Source organism: Microchirus variegatus, assembly GCF_963457635.1.
Source record: "Microchirus variegatus genome assembly, chromosome: 3".
Taxonomy (NCBI): Eukaryota; Metazoa; Chordata; class Actinopteri; order Pleuronectiformes; family Soleidae; genus Microchirus; species Microchirus variegatus.
This window is the reverse complement of record NC_139804.1, coordinates 12,052,343-12,068,813: the sequence shown is the minus strand read 5'-3', so window position 1 is coordinate 12,068,813 and position 16,471 is coordinate 12,052,343. Positions and strand designations below refer to the sequence as shown.

Below are 16,471 nucleotides of genomic sequence, written 5' to 3'. Positions count from 1 at the left end.
CTTTTGTTTATTGGAAACGCATATGAATGAATATGATATTGAGTATATATATTACTTCTGGAAGCCAAGTTACTTATTATATTGTTTCTCATCCAAACATCAAGAGGATTAAATTATGTAGGTCAAACACAAGTTGTTGAATAATTTTTGCGACTGTTCTATGCATCTGTCTCTTGAAGTAGATGTTCCAAGTGTTGTTTTAACTTATAAAATATACCTGGAAAAAATGGACCCCCATAAATATTGTAGTATCCTAATTTAAAAGTCTGATACTTTCGAGTTCCGTGATTTTGCTATTTAAAACCAACAAAAACATCTCGTCTTGTTTTCAAGAAAAAAAAAAAATTATATATTCACAGAGCTGTTTCTTCAGCATAAGCGCATTGAAAATGTGGTCAAAAAAGGACACCAAGACATTTTCTAAAAAAGCATATTTATTAATTCACACATTGGAGCAGTGCCTCACCGTAATGACAGAAAATTAAAGCAGAATGTGATTAACTTATTTGTTTGGAGAAATGAAACCGTTGTTTGCCTCAACAGTATCAGAGGAAATAAACATACAACCCAGGTTTTATCATGCAGTGTTTTTGCAAACTCTTTCTGTTGACGGCTCAGACTTTCTACTCCAAACACAAAGACACACTTGCTCTCTCTCACGCACACGCACACACACACACACACACACACACACACACACTTACATATCCAAGGCAGCAGCTCCTTGTTGAAGGAATGGAGGGTGCATGGGCACATGTTTACAGTCTGCAAGACCAGAAAACTGCAGGTTGCAGAACTGTGAGCTTAAAAACTCAGTCCCCCAGAGACAAAGTCTTCATTTCGCCAGTCCGATTTTCTTGGCTTCCGTTTCGTAGATCAACAGCCTCCACATTTTTACTATGAATACTTCTGCTTCTTCATCGAGAACCTAAACACAAACAGACTGGTAAATATGTGCAACAAATATAGGCTATGTGGAATATGTAATACCAGCTATATAACTAAACCCTTAAACCACTTTGTTCAGGTTAAAACTAGTGTATGTGGTTATCTGGTTATATTATTCACCGATCCAGGTCCAACTCTTGGTCATTTTGTGTAAAGTATACAAGGCAGTATACGTACTGCCTTGCCTGGATAAACACCTTCAATTACATTTGACTTTTCCCATTAGCTGGCTCTTACCGTGACATTGTCACTTTCCCAGGGTGTGTACACAGCACTATTTCAGGCGGATGCCGCCGCAGAGCCGCATACATTCAGTGCATAAGTTCAGCGGAATCCGGTTTACTTTTTCAGAATAAAAGCTCCCATGTTGACGCCACATCATATTTCACTTTACTACATCACAGAAAGAGTCCTCGCAAGCTTGTGTGTTGTTTACAACATTTACAGAGTATTCAATCTGCGATCAACGATTATTAGACTAAAACATTGAAATATGCTAATAATTCTGATATGTTTGTACTCAAAACGGACGGAGCAACCTAAGCTTAGCGTTTTCAAATGATATGTCATGTTTGTAGTAGAGCTGTGAAAAGCAAACTGTTGCTTGCAAAGTTTGTGTTCCCCTTTTTACCATCATCTATTTTTTAAAATGCTGCCACACTGCTGATGTCTTTGACATGGATGTGACAGGAGGACTGACTGTAGCCTCAAATGAAAAGCTCAAAATTCACGTCTCATTAATGGCAACGCTAATCTGTCTGTCACTCGGAGCGACAACAACCCACTGGGCTGGACTAAACCAAAATAGTGGAAAACAAGGGGGGTGTTCTCTAAAGACAGACTGTTACCTGTGAAGCACAGGTGCTGTAAAACATCCCTATTAGCATGTGGTACTTTCCTCCTAATGAAATTCACCATAAAAAAAATATTATTAAAAAAAAAAAAATTTAGTTGACCAATCACAATTTTGGTCGAGCCAGAGCGTGTCGACCAATTAGTCGGCCAGTCGACTTTGACTTTACAGCCCTAGCAGAAATAAAAGGGCCGTTTGTCTGCACCAGATGAGGCAAATGAGGGGGCACTACCACTTTTTTATTTATGTTGATTTATTTTTACTTTTAAATGTGACCATTGCATGGCTTGATTTAAGATTCACTGGCCAATTACTTCATTAGTATATCATTTAAGTGAAAAAAATGTATATTATTTATATTAATTTAAAGAGTATGTCTTTTTGTAAGACTCTATAGTTGGTGTTTAAGTATTGTTGATAAATGTCTTACAATAACACATAAATAACGACACTGCGGGCCGCCGGTGGGCTGCCCGAGAAACCCTACCACCGGGCTTAGCAGGTTTTCTGGGGGAAACCCTGAACTAGGATGCTAAAAAATGACAAAAATATTTAAATTACAGTGTGACGCGTTAGATCTCAGCCATGAAAATGACACTGAAAGTAATGGAAACTGATCAGAAGTGAGAAATACTGTATATCCTCAAACAAACAACAGATTTAAGCTGCATTTGCACCAAGCAGTACAGTACAGTTCAACTCAACATTGTATGGTTTGGAACAGTAAATCCAGATTACTTCCACCACCTGTGTCGGCTGGATAGCAATAGCTCAGAGAGTCAGTTACATAAATAGCATGACATCATACCTGTGAGATATTGTAGCTCAGCAAAACATTTAATGAGAAAGCAACACAGCAGAGCTGCACTCTGAGAATCCTCGTTTTGATGCATTTTGTGTTTCTCCTATTCCATTTCTGTCAACCAATGAACAAACTACAGTCTGTCTGACTCCAACCATTAACTTCTGAACCACTCTGTTAAGAGCTTCAACAAACTACTTTTTTGTTCCCTTTACGACTTTTGACGAAATAGGAATGCAAATGTACCAAACTGACCCGTAGCTGAGCTTTAGGTTTGGGTCCCATGACCAGTTGTAACTTACCATAGCAACATCATCAAGAATACCCTGAGGTGTGCTGTGCGCCATCACCTGGAGAGAAAAGGAAAAAAAGAAACATTAGATTATAGTGAAAAATCAGCATTAGTGGTCAAAAAAACAGTTACTTAATAGTAATCTAAATTTTTAAAAGAGAGAGTATAGTCTGAAACAGAATAATTGCTTACCTTTGAACAGACAAAATCAACAAGTGTAGGTTCCTCCTCGCCGATGTATTCAATAATCTTCTTATTAATCCACGGTTTAATGCGGCGATCCATCAAAGTCTGAAAAAAAAAAAAAACATCCCATGGTTTAATATTCAAATCAGAACATTTACTTACTTCACTGTAGCCTTTAAACACATATTACACAACATAGCAAAGTTAATAAAAATGGCTTCAAATCCAACCAGTCAAAGGCTTTTTACCGAGTCAACCATGGTCCAGTCCAGAGGGTAGGAAAAGAGCTCAGGTCTGGCAGTTGGTATCTTCTCAATAAGGCTCTTAATGTGCTTGCGTTTCTCCTCAGTGTTGATGCTGCTTTTGGCCACAGAAATGTCAGACCCGTCCAGCCCCAGACTCTTGTCATCGTCACCATAGTCTAGTGGAACCAGTTTCCTTTTGCGAGGCTGCTCATCAGCCTCCTCGTCATCAAACTTGTTGAAGACACTTTCCACCGTTACCAGTTTCTTTCGTTTTCCAGCGTTGGGCTGACTGGGACTGTTGGTGGCACCTGCAACACAAAACATGGCAGTGAAGCTTTAGGTCATTGTAAACAAAATGAAAATATCTCTTCTGACTTTGTTACCCCACAGTTAAATGTGACAACCTTACCACATTTGAATTAGGGATGCACCGATATGAAAATTGTTGGCCAAAACCAAAAACCAATCAGGAAACATTTAGAAAACCAAAACACCAAAAGAAATTATCATGCCAATTCTGTGCCATTGTTTTCTAATCTAATTTTGTTGTTTACAGAAGTATTTTATTTAATATTTTACATTTTATGTTATGTTACATGTTACACTGTTTACAATGGCAGGGTCTGCCATAATGCCCTTTTGGCAAGTTGTTTTTGATTGTACTTAAACCCTGAAGGGAGAAATCAAAATAATAATAAAAGGAAACATTTTTTGGAACAACCAATTATTGTCCTCTGCATGTGATGGGGGGGGGGGGGGGGGCATATCGCCCAGCCCTAAGCCGAACAGTGCCAAACTGTAGATCATTTAAAAATATTTAACAGTCCCAAAAACTTGGGTAAGTCTCTGACAATTACAAGGGAAATATTTAATACAGTAGTCTGATCCGCGACTGGCATCACGCCATCGCTTTATTTTAGTCCAGAGACTGTGACACAGACAAGGAGCCTGTGCTGGGGTCACGGAGGACACATTTCAAATTTTTTAATTAACTGACACTGAAACACTGTGTATGTGTGTAAAACGTCATGCATTTACAAATAGTATATCATTTGAATAATTATTTTGTCTTTAGTAAAAAAATATTTTAGAACGACTTCCTAATTTTTTTTAAAGTAAATTAAAATCGGGGATTTTATTTTTAGGCCATATTGCCCAGCCCTATAGACCCCTTGGCAGCCTAAGTCACCTTCTCTCTACTGCGCATGTCGGTTGCAGAAAGCGCTATTGTGAGCAACACAACAACATGTCTCGTTGTGCTGTCAGTTGCACTATTCGTTTTAACAAACAAGAAAAAAGCCTGAAGTTTTGCCGGATTCCGAGTTGCACCCCTTTCAAGGCTAACCGGGGACGTCTTTAGTTGCAAGACATCAGGAGTAGCGACTGGAATGAGCAAATGATAAAAGAAGCAAGAATTTGTCGTGCTCACTCCATATCAGTTAATGTTACGTAAATTTTTGGCATCAGGTAACAAGCTAACATGAATGAAGTAATTATTACTATGCATAACAATGTTAAAAAACAATGTTTGAGAGCAACAGCGTAATAAAACTCAAGTTTAAGTCAAGCTACCGTAGCTTAGAAGCTAATGTACTCAGGTTGTTTTGCCAAAAAGACACTTGAAATTAAATAAATAATATAATTTTTTTTCACTTAAGTTAAATATTAATTAAGTAATCAGCCAGTGAATCTTAAATCAAGCCATGCAATGGTCACATTTAAAAGTAAAATAAAGCAACATAAATATAAAAGTGGTAGTGCCCCCTCATCTGCCTCATCTGGTGCAGACAAACGGCCTTTTTATTTCTGCGCAACGCCCCTGCGCTGTTCTCTTCTCCCTCTCCTGTGCCGTTCGTCGCTGCGCTGATTACATGGGGGCGCATGCACTCTTGTTCCCCGGTATAGAAAAATCCGTGGTGTATAAAAAAAAAAAAAAAAAATCTATTTTAAATAAATAAACAAGCAACGCCAAGTAATGCAAGTAATTTAAGGTCCTGACTCTTGTACCAAATATGGCAGGCTTCATTCAGTGATTGAAACAAATATATTAACATCAATGAAACGTTTACATGCAGTGCGCGCCCACTCACAAAGCAGACAGCCATGCCGCGGGTGCGTGGATGTTGTGTAATCAAATACACCGGTATGGCGGTATATTAAAAATTCATATCATAACTAAAATATAAACCGGTATTCGGTGTGAACCGGTATACCGCCCAGTATTACCACTACACACACATATGCAGAATTACAGTACATGTCTTTGTGGGGACCAAAGTCTGCTAATGTTGCTGTTCGTCAGTGTAAATACTCCGGTAAACAAACATGTACAAAAGTTTAACCACATACTGTGGAGCTGGTCTAGCTTAAGACCTAATTTGCCACTGTACTTACCCAGTTTGAGACTGAGACTCATCTTGGGTCGATGCTCCTCGGGAGGTTGGACCTCCGGAGTGTTCTCACCAGGAATGATGATGCCGCAGGGAGATTCGTTGCCAGGTGTGTTTGGAGTAGCATTCCCACTGGCAGAGGACACTGAGGGAGCAGTGGTGATTGGTCTCATGATGGGTTTGACTTGAGGCTGGACATCTTGTGAATCCTCCCCATCATGGTAGTCATCCTCCCCTTCCTCCACATCATCATCTGAATGCTGCGGAGGGCCTCGAGGTGGCGGTTCCACCGGTTTTCCAGAGCCTCTAGATTTTTCTTGATCCCGATCTCTGTGAGGCTTCTCCTGGATCTTATCCTCCTCAGGTTCTAGTTTCAGAGGTGGCTGTCGTCTGCGCTCTGCCTCCTCCTCCATCTACACAAACATATTAAATATGAATATGTCATGACACGTCCCATGTAATTTAACTCATTCGCTGCCAGCCATTTTCAGTGCAGAGTCCCATACTGCCAGCCATTTTCAAGCATTGTTCTATGTTATATGTAAACACTGAAACCTGAATCTGGAAAAAGAAAAGTTTGTTTCTACCTTTCTATGCAATTGACGTCAATGGCAGCGAATGTGGATGACAACGCAAAATCCTAACACGTCAACATGGCCTTGGTTCATACTTAAGAAATAATGAAATGCTGATAAAAGAACAAAGATTGCTGTTCCCCAAGTAAACAATTCTTTAAAATCAAACAAAAACATTTTTGCTTAAGGGAAGAAAATTGGACTCACCCTCTGCAGCTCAGCATCAGGGTCGGGATGACCCTCTGCGAGAAGCCTCTGTCTGATCTCCTCCAGCTCCTCCTTCTCTCTCTTCCTGTCTCGCTCATCCAATTCTGTTTCCTTTTCTCTGTCGCGGAGTCGCTTCTGCAATGCACTGCCTCTGAAAACGAGAATCACAACAAGAAGTGATGTCAAAATCAAAACAGCGCCTCCCACCTGCCAACATGTGGGAAAAGAGTTACCTGTAGTACTTTGGGTCGTCTCTGTCGTCATCATAATCCTCAAGAAATTCTTTCAGTCTTTTAGCTTCTTTCATCTGATATGAAACAGAGAATCAGTCATATATTTGTCAAACAAATGGAAATAGCTGGAATACTAATAATTATATTCAACAATTAGAACTTTTGTGTTCCATTTATTTACTGTTTACCATTTCACGACGCCTCTCGTCCTCCCTCTCCATTTCTTTACTGTAGTCGCGACCTTTCTTCCTCTCGCGGATCTCCCAATTTTTAAGACGCTTCGAGATGGAGAAAAACAATTCAGCAAAGTCATTAAATTAATTAAACTGTCAGACATTTCTTGTATGTAAACTTAACAAATAACCAAATACTTAATCCATGACACAAAAATATTCATACTTCTTGGTAAGCTGCCTCCTTGTCTCGAAGCCTCCTCTCAAGTCTCCTCCGTTCGTAGATGTCCTCCTCATCGCCTTCTCGCTCTCGTGTTTTATCTTCTCTCACCCTCTCTCTGTAGAGGACACGTTATCACGGTAAGACTTGTTCCAGCATCACGTTATGGCTCAAATGAGAGGGGTACATTTTAAAAGACAGCATCCAAACCTGGTGTTTTCAGTCAATACAAAAGCTGTGACATAAAAGTATAATATTATGTTGAATCATTATTATTATTATTATTTTAAAAGCTCTTCAGCAACCACTAAATGTTTTGTCAACTACTCTTATGAAGACTCAGATACATTTCGAAAGACTGACAGTGTCTGATGATGATAATTTAAGCAGAAATGAAAGATGCTTTTGTTCGACATCCATCCATACCTCCATCAAAAAAACAGTTTGTACTACATTCATTGTGGTTTGCTGTAGCTCTACTGAACCTTTTGTGGCTAATCAAGAGCAAACAAAATTGTGTACCAGGTCATAACTATGAGCCTGCTTACAGATTCACTTGTCTCCACTTATATCTATCGCTCCAAAAGTAACTAAATGAATACTGACGTGATGAAAACTGAAACTATTGGCATGAAAATCTAATTATTTAATTACAATACCAATGATGTTGCTTGAAGAAGATGCAGGCATACCTTGGACATAAAACAGAACCTTCAAAATGCCATTAAAATAAGACCGTGCAAGTCACTCCTGATAATTCAAAATAAAACTGTTTTAAAATGAGCCACACGTCAATTTCTTTATTAAATAAACCTTAAGGATTTCTCTCACTGACCTCGATCTGCTGCGATCTCTACTGACGTCTCGACTCCTCTCCTTCTCCCTCTCTCGCTCCTTCGTCCTCTCCCTTTCTCGATCTCGGTCTCTCTCCCGCTCCCGTTCACGATCTCTGTCTCTCTCCCGCTCCTTGTCTCTTTCCCTCTCCCTTTCCTTCTCTTTTTCGCGGTCGCGACGTTCCCTCTCACGCTCCCGCTCTTTGTCCCTCTCTCTCCTTTCCCTCTCGATCTCTAGTCGCTCCTTCTCTTTCTTTCCTTTTTCCTCTTCCAGTTTCTGCAGGAGCCCAACAGGAAGAAAGAAGAGAAGGCGTTAATACATTTAAAATGCAAAAAATCCTACCTTTATCCTTGAATACATTGATATAAAGAGGTTTGACTCCCTGGGCCATAGTGTACATGCTCACGTACTGCCATGACTCATTGCTCTGGAGAGGCTGGCTGCAGCGAGTGAGAAGTTCCTCTTAGCTTAGCTCTTAGCTTTCCTCCAGGAAGTCATCCAATGCATGAGCAGGTTTAATGAAGATGGTCAATTCGTGACACACTTGTGCAAAACCATAAATTGCAGTTAATGCTTTAAAGAAACTTAAAGAGGTGTGATAATTTGTCCATACATGACGAGCTACTGGAAGAAAAGACACCTTTTTTGGTGTTTTATCAGCACTTATTTAATTTATAATTTAAAAATTGCTTCAGAAACCGATGCTTGCTTTCATCGCACACACTATTGTTTTCCACATATGCAACAGGTCAATTTGTCCTCTGCTTCTACTAGGTGCTCTGTGGTGATCTGGCATTAAGCTCTGATGTAATAAGATTCAATAAAAATTGAATACATGTTGGTCAAGCACACATCCGCTTAGCACATCAATGTGCACTGAGGCAAATGCGGAAAAGTGATGGATCGATGGGAGATAGATGAAGAGATACTGTGCATTAAAATGTATATACTGTGCCAACAAGATTTATTAAACAACACTGCATCACCATCCAAAGTATTGGTATAATACAGATAATATAGATGTTAAACTATATAAATTGATTAGCTTTAATATTTTTCCTTCTGTTGAAGAATTTCATTGGTTTTCCAATTTTCAAAATGCTCACGCTAATTTAAAGCACTTGAATAAAAGTGTCCATGTTCAACAATTTCACTAAGTCACTGCTATGTATTTCCGGGGTCAGGTCTTATGTGCGGGTGCCAAGTGGATCCAAAGAAGCCTTGGCTTAACATGGCTCCAGCCTAACTGAATGAATTGCATAATCAGCTCCTGTGTGTTTTCTACATGGTCATGATGGTCTGATATGCACGGAAGCAGCGCAAGTGTGGGATAGAGCTGCATGACTGAACCATAATGAGGAACGAGAGTGTAATTCTAGGGTAATACTTCAAATTTAACTGTATCTCTACACATGTCCAAATTCAATCAGATTTAACATGAAATGTAAAACCAAAAATCCATACTCTCACCAGTGGACAGACAAAAGATGGCCATTTTCTACGGAACGGATCAGAGCTACTGGTGTGCGACTTACAGTTGAGCTACGGTTTCAGCACTTCTCTGCCCCTACACTACGTGTGGGAGGAAAACAGGTCAAGACAAGATCATCATTATGATACCTGTGAAGCATTGCAATTACAATTCATTCACATACATGACATCTGTAACAATTTGGTTGAAAGATCAAACTGTATTCCATTTTGCCACAAGGAAAAGCAAGTGAAGCTGTCTTACCTGTAAGTTGTCTTCTCAAGTCTCTTTGGCTTCTGCAGCCCAATTAAGAGGTTTAAAAAACCCTCAACAGAGTCAGACCAACTTTTCAGTCTTTAAACTGATGTAAAAACATGTCAGCCAGCTGTTCAGCTGTACATGTTGACTGATGTTGAAACAATAGAATACTGAACTGTGTGTCTGAAACTGTTGAGTAATTAAAAATTAAAAAATTAAAAATGAAATAAAGTGGAAAGGATGATAAACTATTTTCTACATTGACTCTAATTTAGCTGCAGTAGGGTTGATTAAAATAACCTTTTGTAAACTATTGACAGCATGTAATTATTCTGAAGTGAGGCGTTTACCTCACTTGTACATCAATCTATTGGCCGAGTTGTTCAAAACTTACCTCTTGCTTTAATTTTCCATTGTGAAAAAAGGCTTATTTTGTTACAAATATCGTATCCAAGTAAAATACAATATCTTTCATAACCTTATTGATGTGGAGTGTTGTTCATCCTTGTGGCAGCTGATCAAGGTCAAGTCTAGTTCATGGTTGCATGACTGTGCTTCTGCCCCTGTGTAGCAGCTAAATAATGCTGGAAGTGATTTGTCCTTTTCTATTCAAACTCACTTATCGTCTTTTGTTCTGTCACTAGGGTGGTGGTGGAGTTGCCAAGGAAAAAAAGAAAATAAAGTAAAAGTAAATGGCTGTTAAAAATGTAAAAAATAAAATAAAAACAACAGAAGACAGACTTACCTCACTAGTCTTCAGACCACTGTGTGCTGTGAACGGGCGCTCCCTGCTTTAATATAACTACAGGCTGCAGTTCAAAACAGTTGTTAGGCTAATTCAGTCTGTGTCTGTCATTCATCATCGGAGGACCTGCAGAGGTTCACTGAGCTGCTGCACGACTGTCACCGCACTTCTTTAATTCTGCTTTGTACCCTTGGCCACTACAAGTCCAAGAACATTTTATTCTTGTGCCAATGCTAATGCTTCCTAAAGAAAAACTGAGAGCCAGTTGCCCCTCTGCAAACCCTTGAGAAGGGAGCGCCCAACATCAGTAAAAAAGAAAAGAAAGATCATACTTACATCCTATCCTCGCAACTTTTTCCAAAGCTGAGTTTCTGAGATTCATCTTGCTCTAGTCACCAAATGAACTCTACCATATTGGTGGGGTTTAATCAATAGATTAGCTTTAGGTGGAATTTAACATTGTATCCATGCACTCTGTGTGATGAATTTAGCTTGTGCAGAGCTAAAATGTTTAGTCTAATGTCAGTATTATGAAAATGAATAAGAAAAAAATTAGGAAATACTTTAAGATAATGCAGACATGTGAGTGACTTGAGTAGAATAAATATTTGAATCAGCATTATAAATGTGAATAATATTTTCATTTGCATACAATGGTTGACAGTAACACAACAGTCTTGTGGAGAAATTATCTCCATTAAAATATAAATTGCAGCTCCATTTTCTGTTGAAGAATTTTCAATTAAAATTTGGAGGATCATTCCTCCAAAGCCTAAATAGCAGATAAATTGCAGCAGTTTGATAGGTTACCTTGTGCGTGTCCCTGAATTTGCTGATTTCTCTGGATATCAGGTCTCTCTTATCATCCTCCAACTCCATCGCATTGATATCCTCCTTACAAAAAGTGGGAAGGGACAGACAAAAAAAAAAAAAAAAAAAAAAAACACACACTAAATACTCAGTTGTTCGGGTACAAAACGCATTACAATATATTGCATACATTGCGTCTCCCTGAAGATCATGCAAACTCTACCTCCTCTTTCTTCTCTTTCCGTTTCTTGCGAGGTTGACTGTCTGGATCCTGTGAGGGAGCATTTAGCTCACTAGCATATTCTCGGATGAGGACGTCTATCGCCCCCTTCACGACCTGATCCCGACGAAGGGTTTCTTCATCAAGAACTTCCTCCTCATCATCGTCTTCATTCTTTGACACACTACTTTCTGCCTGTAAGTTAGAGTCAGGAAAGGTTTCGAAAATTACCATTTTAACAAAAAGCATAATATTTATCTTCTACTCAACAGTTAAGCAGCATACCCCATTGGCACTTTTCTTTTTGGCTTTCCATTCATCCAGCTGGGCCTTGGTCTTGGCATCTACCTTGACCAACAACTTCTTGTCACCTAAGAGCAACTCATGCAGAAGCCTGAGAGCACGCAGCGTAGATTCGGGTTCTTTATACTCGCAGAACCCAAAAGCTTCCAGGAGAAAAATGTCCCACAGATGTTAGTGACAAAATTTCTCACAAACATTATTTTTGATATAACAATAAGCTATGTGTATGTGCAAGGCTTTGTGGCACCACTGTCATGTTCCGTGATCATTGCAATTTGGATTGTAACGATGTGATTGAAAGTTGTCAATGACTAACAGTATGTAATGGTCAAGCATGTCTTGAATAAACATGGTGCAATTGCCTTTCCCTTAGCATGAAATAGTAGGACACAGGTTTTACCAGTATCATTAATTAGGGTTCCACTCCAGTTTAAGAGAACACGGGTTGTGCTGGCAAATGTTATTTTAAAACAGCATACATGTTTCTTGTATTTTTTTGGATGTGTTCCAATAAAGTGATTAAGAAATAATGATATTGAATGGTCATTGTAGTATTGCTAAAACAGTAAATCTAATGACTTTCTCACAGTACTGTAAAACAAAAACGTGAATTTTCATCATTTTCTAAATCTCTTAATTGCAAATTTGTTCAGTTTAACATTTTCAAAAAATATATTCCTGTTAATCAGTGGCAGAAAAGTCCAGAGTGGTGAACTTTTGCAATATTTGTCAAAGTTTAAAGCAATTCCAGTTTAAATGCGTCTTCCTTCAAACAGAAGGTTGAGGGTTAGATTCCCAGTTCCACAAGTCTATATGCTGTTGTGTCCCAAGGTCTGCATATGTCTGCAATGCAGGTGGTAAATGCATCAGCACAAATGTGACACAGTGTATTGTTGGATACTCAAACAACAAACCCCTATTCTCACAATTTGAAGATATTTGGGGAAGAGTTGAAATGTGTTGTGGCCCGTTTTATTTTTACCTTGAAGTTTTCCAGAGGCACCTTGGACCCTTTTCCAGCTTAAGACGATTCCACATTTCTGTGTCAAAAGACAGAAAAAAAATCAGTTTGACAGTGCAGATGCTAATCTTCTAATCGCTAATCAAGAGTTTTGGCAGGAAAGTGTGAATTTCCCAGTGATAGAGAAGAGCAATTGCAGCCTAGTAGCTACAGTACCTATTGCAATGTATTATTTATCAATTCTGAAATACATACATGAATTTTATTTTAGTATGTCACCAAAGGACGTGTAAATTTCACTTCGTGCATTATTTAATTGCATATAAAGTCAACCCACCGCGAGAAGCTGTCTGACCAACATGTCAGATGCCTTTTCAGAGATGTTCCCTACGAATACAGTAGTTGTCGGGCCATCTTCGGTGTCCTTGGCTCTGATGATGCCAGACTCTTTCTTTAGAGTCATGGGCTTCTGTGCTATAGCAACAGGGGTTGGTAGGAGAACCTGCAATATAAAAGTTACATTTTACTACTGGTCAGGCATCACTTTCATCTCAAGCAGAGAAAAAGAAAGAAAGGAGGAAGACATCAGCATAAATAATAATAGGTGTGAGGATCAGACTAGTGAGGGTTGAGCTGAACACTTTAAACAAACAGGATGACCTGAGTAATCATTCAGAAGAGGTGATGCTTTAGTTGGCATGCGTTTACTAGAAAATTGTAACTCACAGTGGGTGTGGGAGCCACTACACCCATATGTATCGGGATCATGGGAGTACCTGAAATTAGAAACAAAGAAAGACTCAAAAACAGGGATGCAACAATGCAAAAAAAACACATGCTACCATAAACAATGACATGACTGTGTGATGCTTTAATGAATGAACAAAATTTATTGTTCTGATTTATGTGACATTGAGTGTGGCAGGGTGGTGTTGCCAGATGGACTGATCTGAATATCTTTCACACACACAATCTTTTCTAGGGTTTACAGAGCATGGTCCAAAACTAGTAAATACTACATGAGCTGCAGTTCTGTGGCTGAAAATATCTTGTTGGCCAGAAGTCAGAGGACAATGACAAGGCTGGTTTGAACAATGGTCTGGACCATCACTAAACACACTGAACCTAAGACCTAAGAGCAAAAGTGTGCCAATACTGCCACTTAGTTCAGTGTCCTGTCCTGTCAGTGTACCTAATAATATGGCAGGTGAATATATAACAATCACAGTCAGTCAACGCATGCAAATAAAGGACACAACTGATCATTGTAGATGGAAAAGACAATATGACCTGGAGAAACTGTAGTTGGCCTGATTTGCTGACACGATCTACACATGTTTCTAGATAAGTTTACAGAATAAACAATCACCCCACAATTACTACGAGTCTGATTTACAAACACACATGTACTGCTGTACTTCATACCTGGCGGGACTGTTGTGGCAAACCCCGCAAACTGTGGAGGCGGGAGGCCAATCTGCTGACGGTTGAGCGGAGGAGGATACGACATCCTCAACTTTGCAGACAACTATGTATGAACGAGGGAGGGTGTGTTAAATGGAGAAGTGCAGATCGAGAAAATTGCGTTTTCGTTATTTAAACGGGTTTACATGCATTCTTTATTGATGACATAAGTCGCACAATTGACCGTTAGCACTACAAACTAAACAGGTGTAACATCTGCAGAGCCGGAAAATGACATAGTTTAACATCAACATGCTAATTAGCTCATGTGAGCTAACGCGCATTCTGTGGCCTTGCTAGTTAAGCTAGCTGCAGCGGTCACGCACGGATGTTACTCACCTGCCGGAAAGCATATAATTAAAACTACAGTTCAAGAGTACAGTATTTTGCCCAAACAGCATCCCATTAAATACAGCAAAAAGAAAAAACGTAAGTCTGAAGATTAAGTTTATAATTGAGACCGGTGCTTTCTATGGATACAAATACTGGGACCTATTCTTTTCGCAACGCATCATGGGATATCACAGCATCAGACTGGGATTCCTTTTGCCCTAAATTTTGTCTCTCAGGCAAACACCACATGTCACTATGGAAGCCATTTCTGCCATACAAAAATATATACTAAGTCATAATTATGAGATACTAAGTCATAATTATGAGATACTAAGTCATACTAATGACGTACTACATCATAATTATGAGAATCTAAGTCATATTTATGAGAATCTAAGTCATATTTATGAGAATCTAAGTCATATTTATGAGTTACTAAGTCATATTTATGAGATACTAAGTCAGTGAGATTCTAGTGACTATTGACTTGCAAAGCAGTTGTTTTCAGTGTAAGGAATCATTAGCATCAGTTAAACAAAAATATGCAGTCACTGGACTGAAATATAGTGGCAGGGTTTGTGATGCCGCTCGCAATCGTGATCAGCAGTGCTGATTTTTAACTGATCCAGAGTTCAGCATTGTTCAGCTTCATTCTTGTGTTAGTCAGACGTCTCTTCCTGTGACGGCACCAATCACTGGCCGGCAGTCTGGCAATGTCACGCATAGTATCGCCTCAGCTTGCTTGGAACCTTGCTAAAAGGTACTAGGTACTAAAAAATAAAAAATAAATACCTGGTAGCAGGTACTATCTCTAGTGGAAAGGCAACTTAACTGTACCGAGTGGAAGCCGGTACAAGCCGGTGGAAACACACCAATAGATTCAGATAACCTTAAATTTGACATTTTGCATTTTGGCTTTGTTTATTTTTTGGCAGAAAAACAGTACAGTATAGGCATGCATAAAAGTTTTGCCTGAAATGCACACTCCACTTTGAAACACTTGATGGCGCCAAATACGTTATATAGTTGCATGTGAAAACTTTTGTCATACATGACTTTGTGCACTGTACATGAGCAGATCTATCTATCTATCTATCTATCTATCTATCTATCTATCTATCTATCTATCTATCTATCTATCTATCTATCGGCTGTTGTTAACATTGTCTTTAGGGTTATATTAGGTTAAAATGTATTGTCTACAATGTGGAAAATTGTCTTTGTTGTTGTTTTTGTTACTGTTTAACCCATGAGTAAGGCATACATAATATTTAAATTGTATTTCTTTAATAACAACAACAAAAAAACACTTCACTTAATTTTAAAGTTCATATTAGGTATGTTTGTACCTGATCAAATGGTAAGGATTTATTTAATTATTGATTGAAAAAAGTACAGTTATCTTAAAACTGTTATCTTTAAAAGAAAAAAAGTGGGTTACCTATTATTTTGTTTTACTTTTATTTTCATTTTTAAGTGTAGATATGTATGTTAAAGTTTGTAAATGTAAATTTTTAGTTATTTATTATAGATAGACATACACACACATATGTGTAAGTGAGTTGCACTGGCTTAGATTATGTAATATGGTTGTTGTGTGCTTGTCTTATCCTGACATGGGATATGTTTTGGCTCTGTTGGACTCATGTGGACTGAACACACCCACTCACACAATCAGGTCACCCTCTTACATGTAAACAAACCCATCATCCCACAGTCCACTGCGTCTCTGGAAATTTCCACTGACTGTGGATGAATCTGCAGTCGAAAAAAACCCGGAAAAAGCCCCACGAACACCTCCATAAAGGCTCTGGCCCACACTTACAGCAGTCTAGCTCTAAGCCACGCCCAAACGACGAACCCACTCCTTTCGTCTCCTGCCATTGGCTGATCCGAAGGTGTGTTTTCACGATGACGTCAGAGGCTATATATGGAACACGACGTCCCA

At 38.9% G+C, this 16,471-nt stretch overlaps 1 protein-coding gene across 1 annotated transcript; it reads right to left on the bottom strand.

Moving 5' to 3' along the window:
• Window positions 1-457: 457 nt before the first annotated feature.
• On the bottom strand, window positions 458-14,677 carry rbm25a (RNA binding motif protein 25a). The gene is made up of 18 exons (XM_083886647.1): window positions 14,530-14,677; window positions 14,152-14,254; window positions 13,453-13,502; window positions 13,064-13,228; window positions 12,748-12,805; window positions 11,748-11,908; window positions 11,466-11,657; window positions 11,243-11,326; window positions 7,960-8,234; window positions 7,131-7,242; window positions 6,920-7,009; window positions 6,732-6,805; window positions 6,499-6,649; window positions 5,721-6,129; window positions 3,330-3,634; window positions 3,088-3,186; window positions 2,906-2,953; window positions 458-928 (listed from the first exon to the last, which is right to left on the bottom strand). Exons 2-18 carry the CDS (start codon window positions 14,234-14,236, stop codon window positions 836-838), a joined length of 2,451 nt encoding a protein of 816 aa, XP_083742773.1. The 5' UTR covers window positions 14,237-14,254; window positions 14,530-14,677; the 3' UTR covers window positions 458-835.
• Between the last annotated feature and the right edge of the window lie 1,794 nt (window positions 14,678-16,471).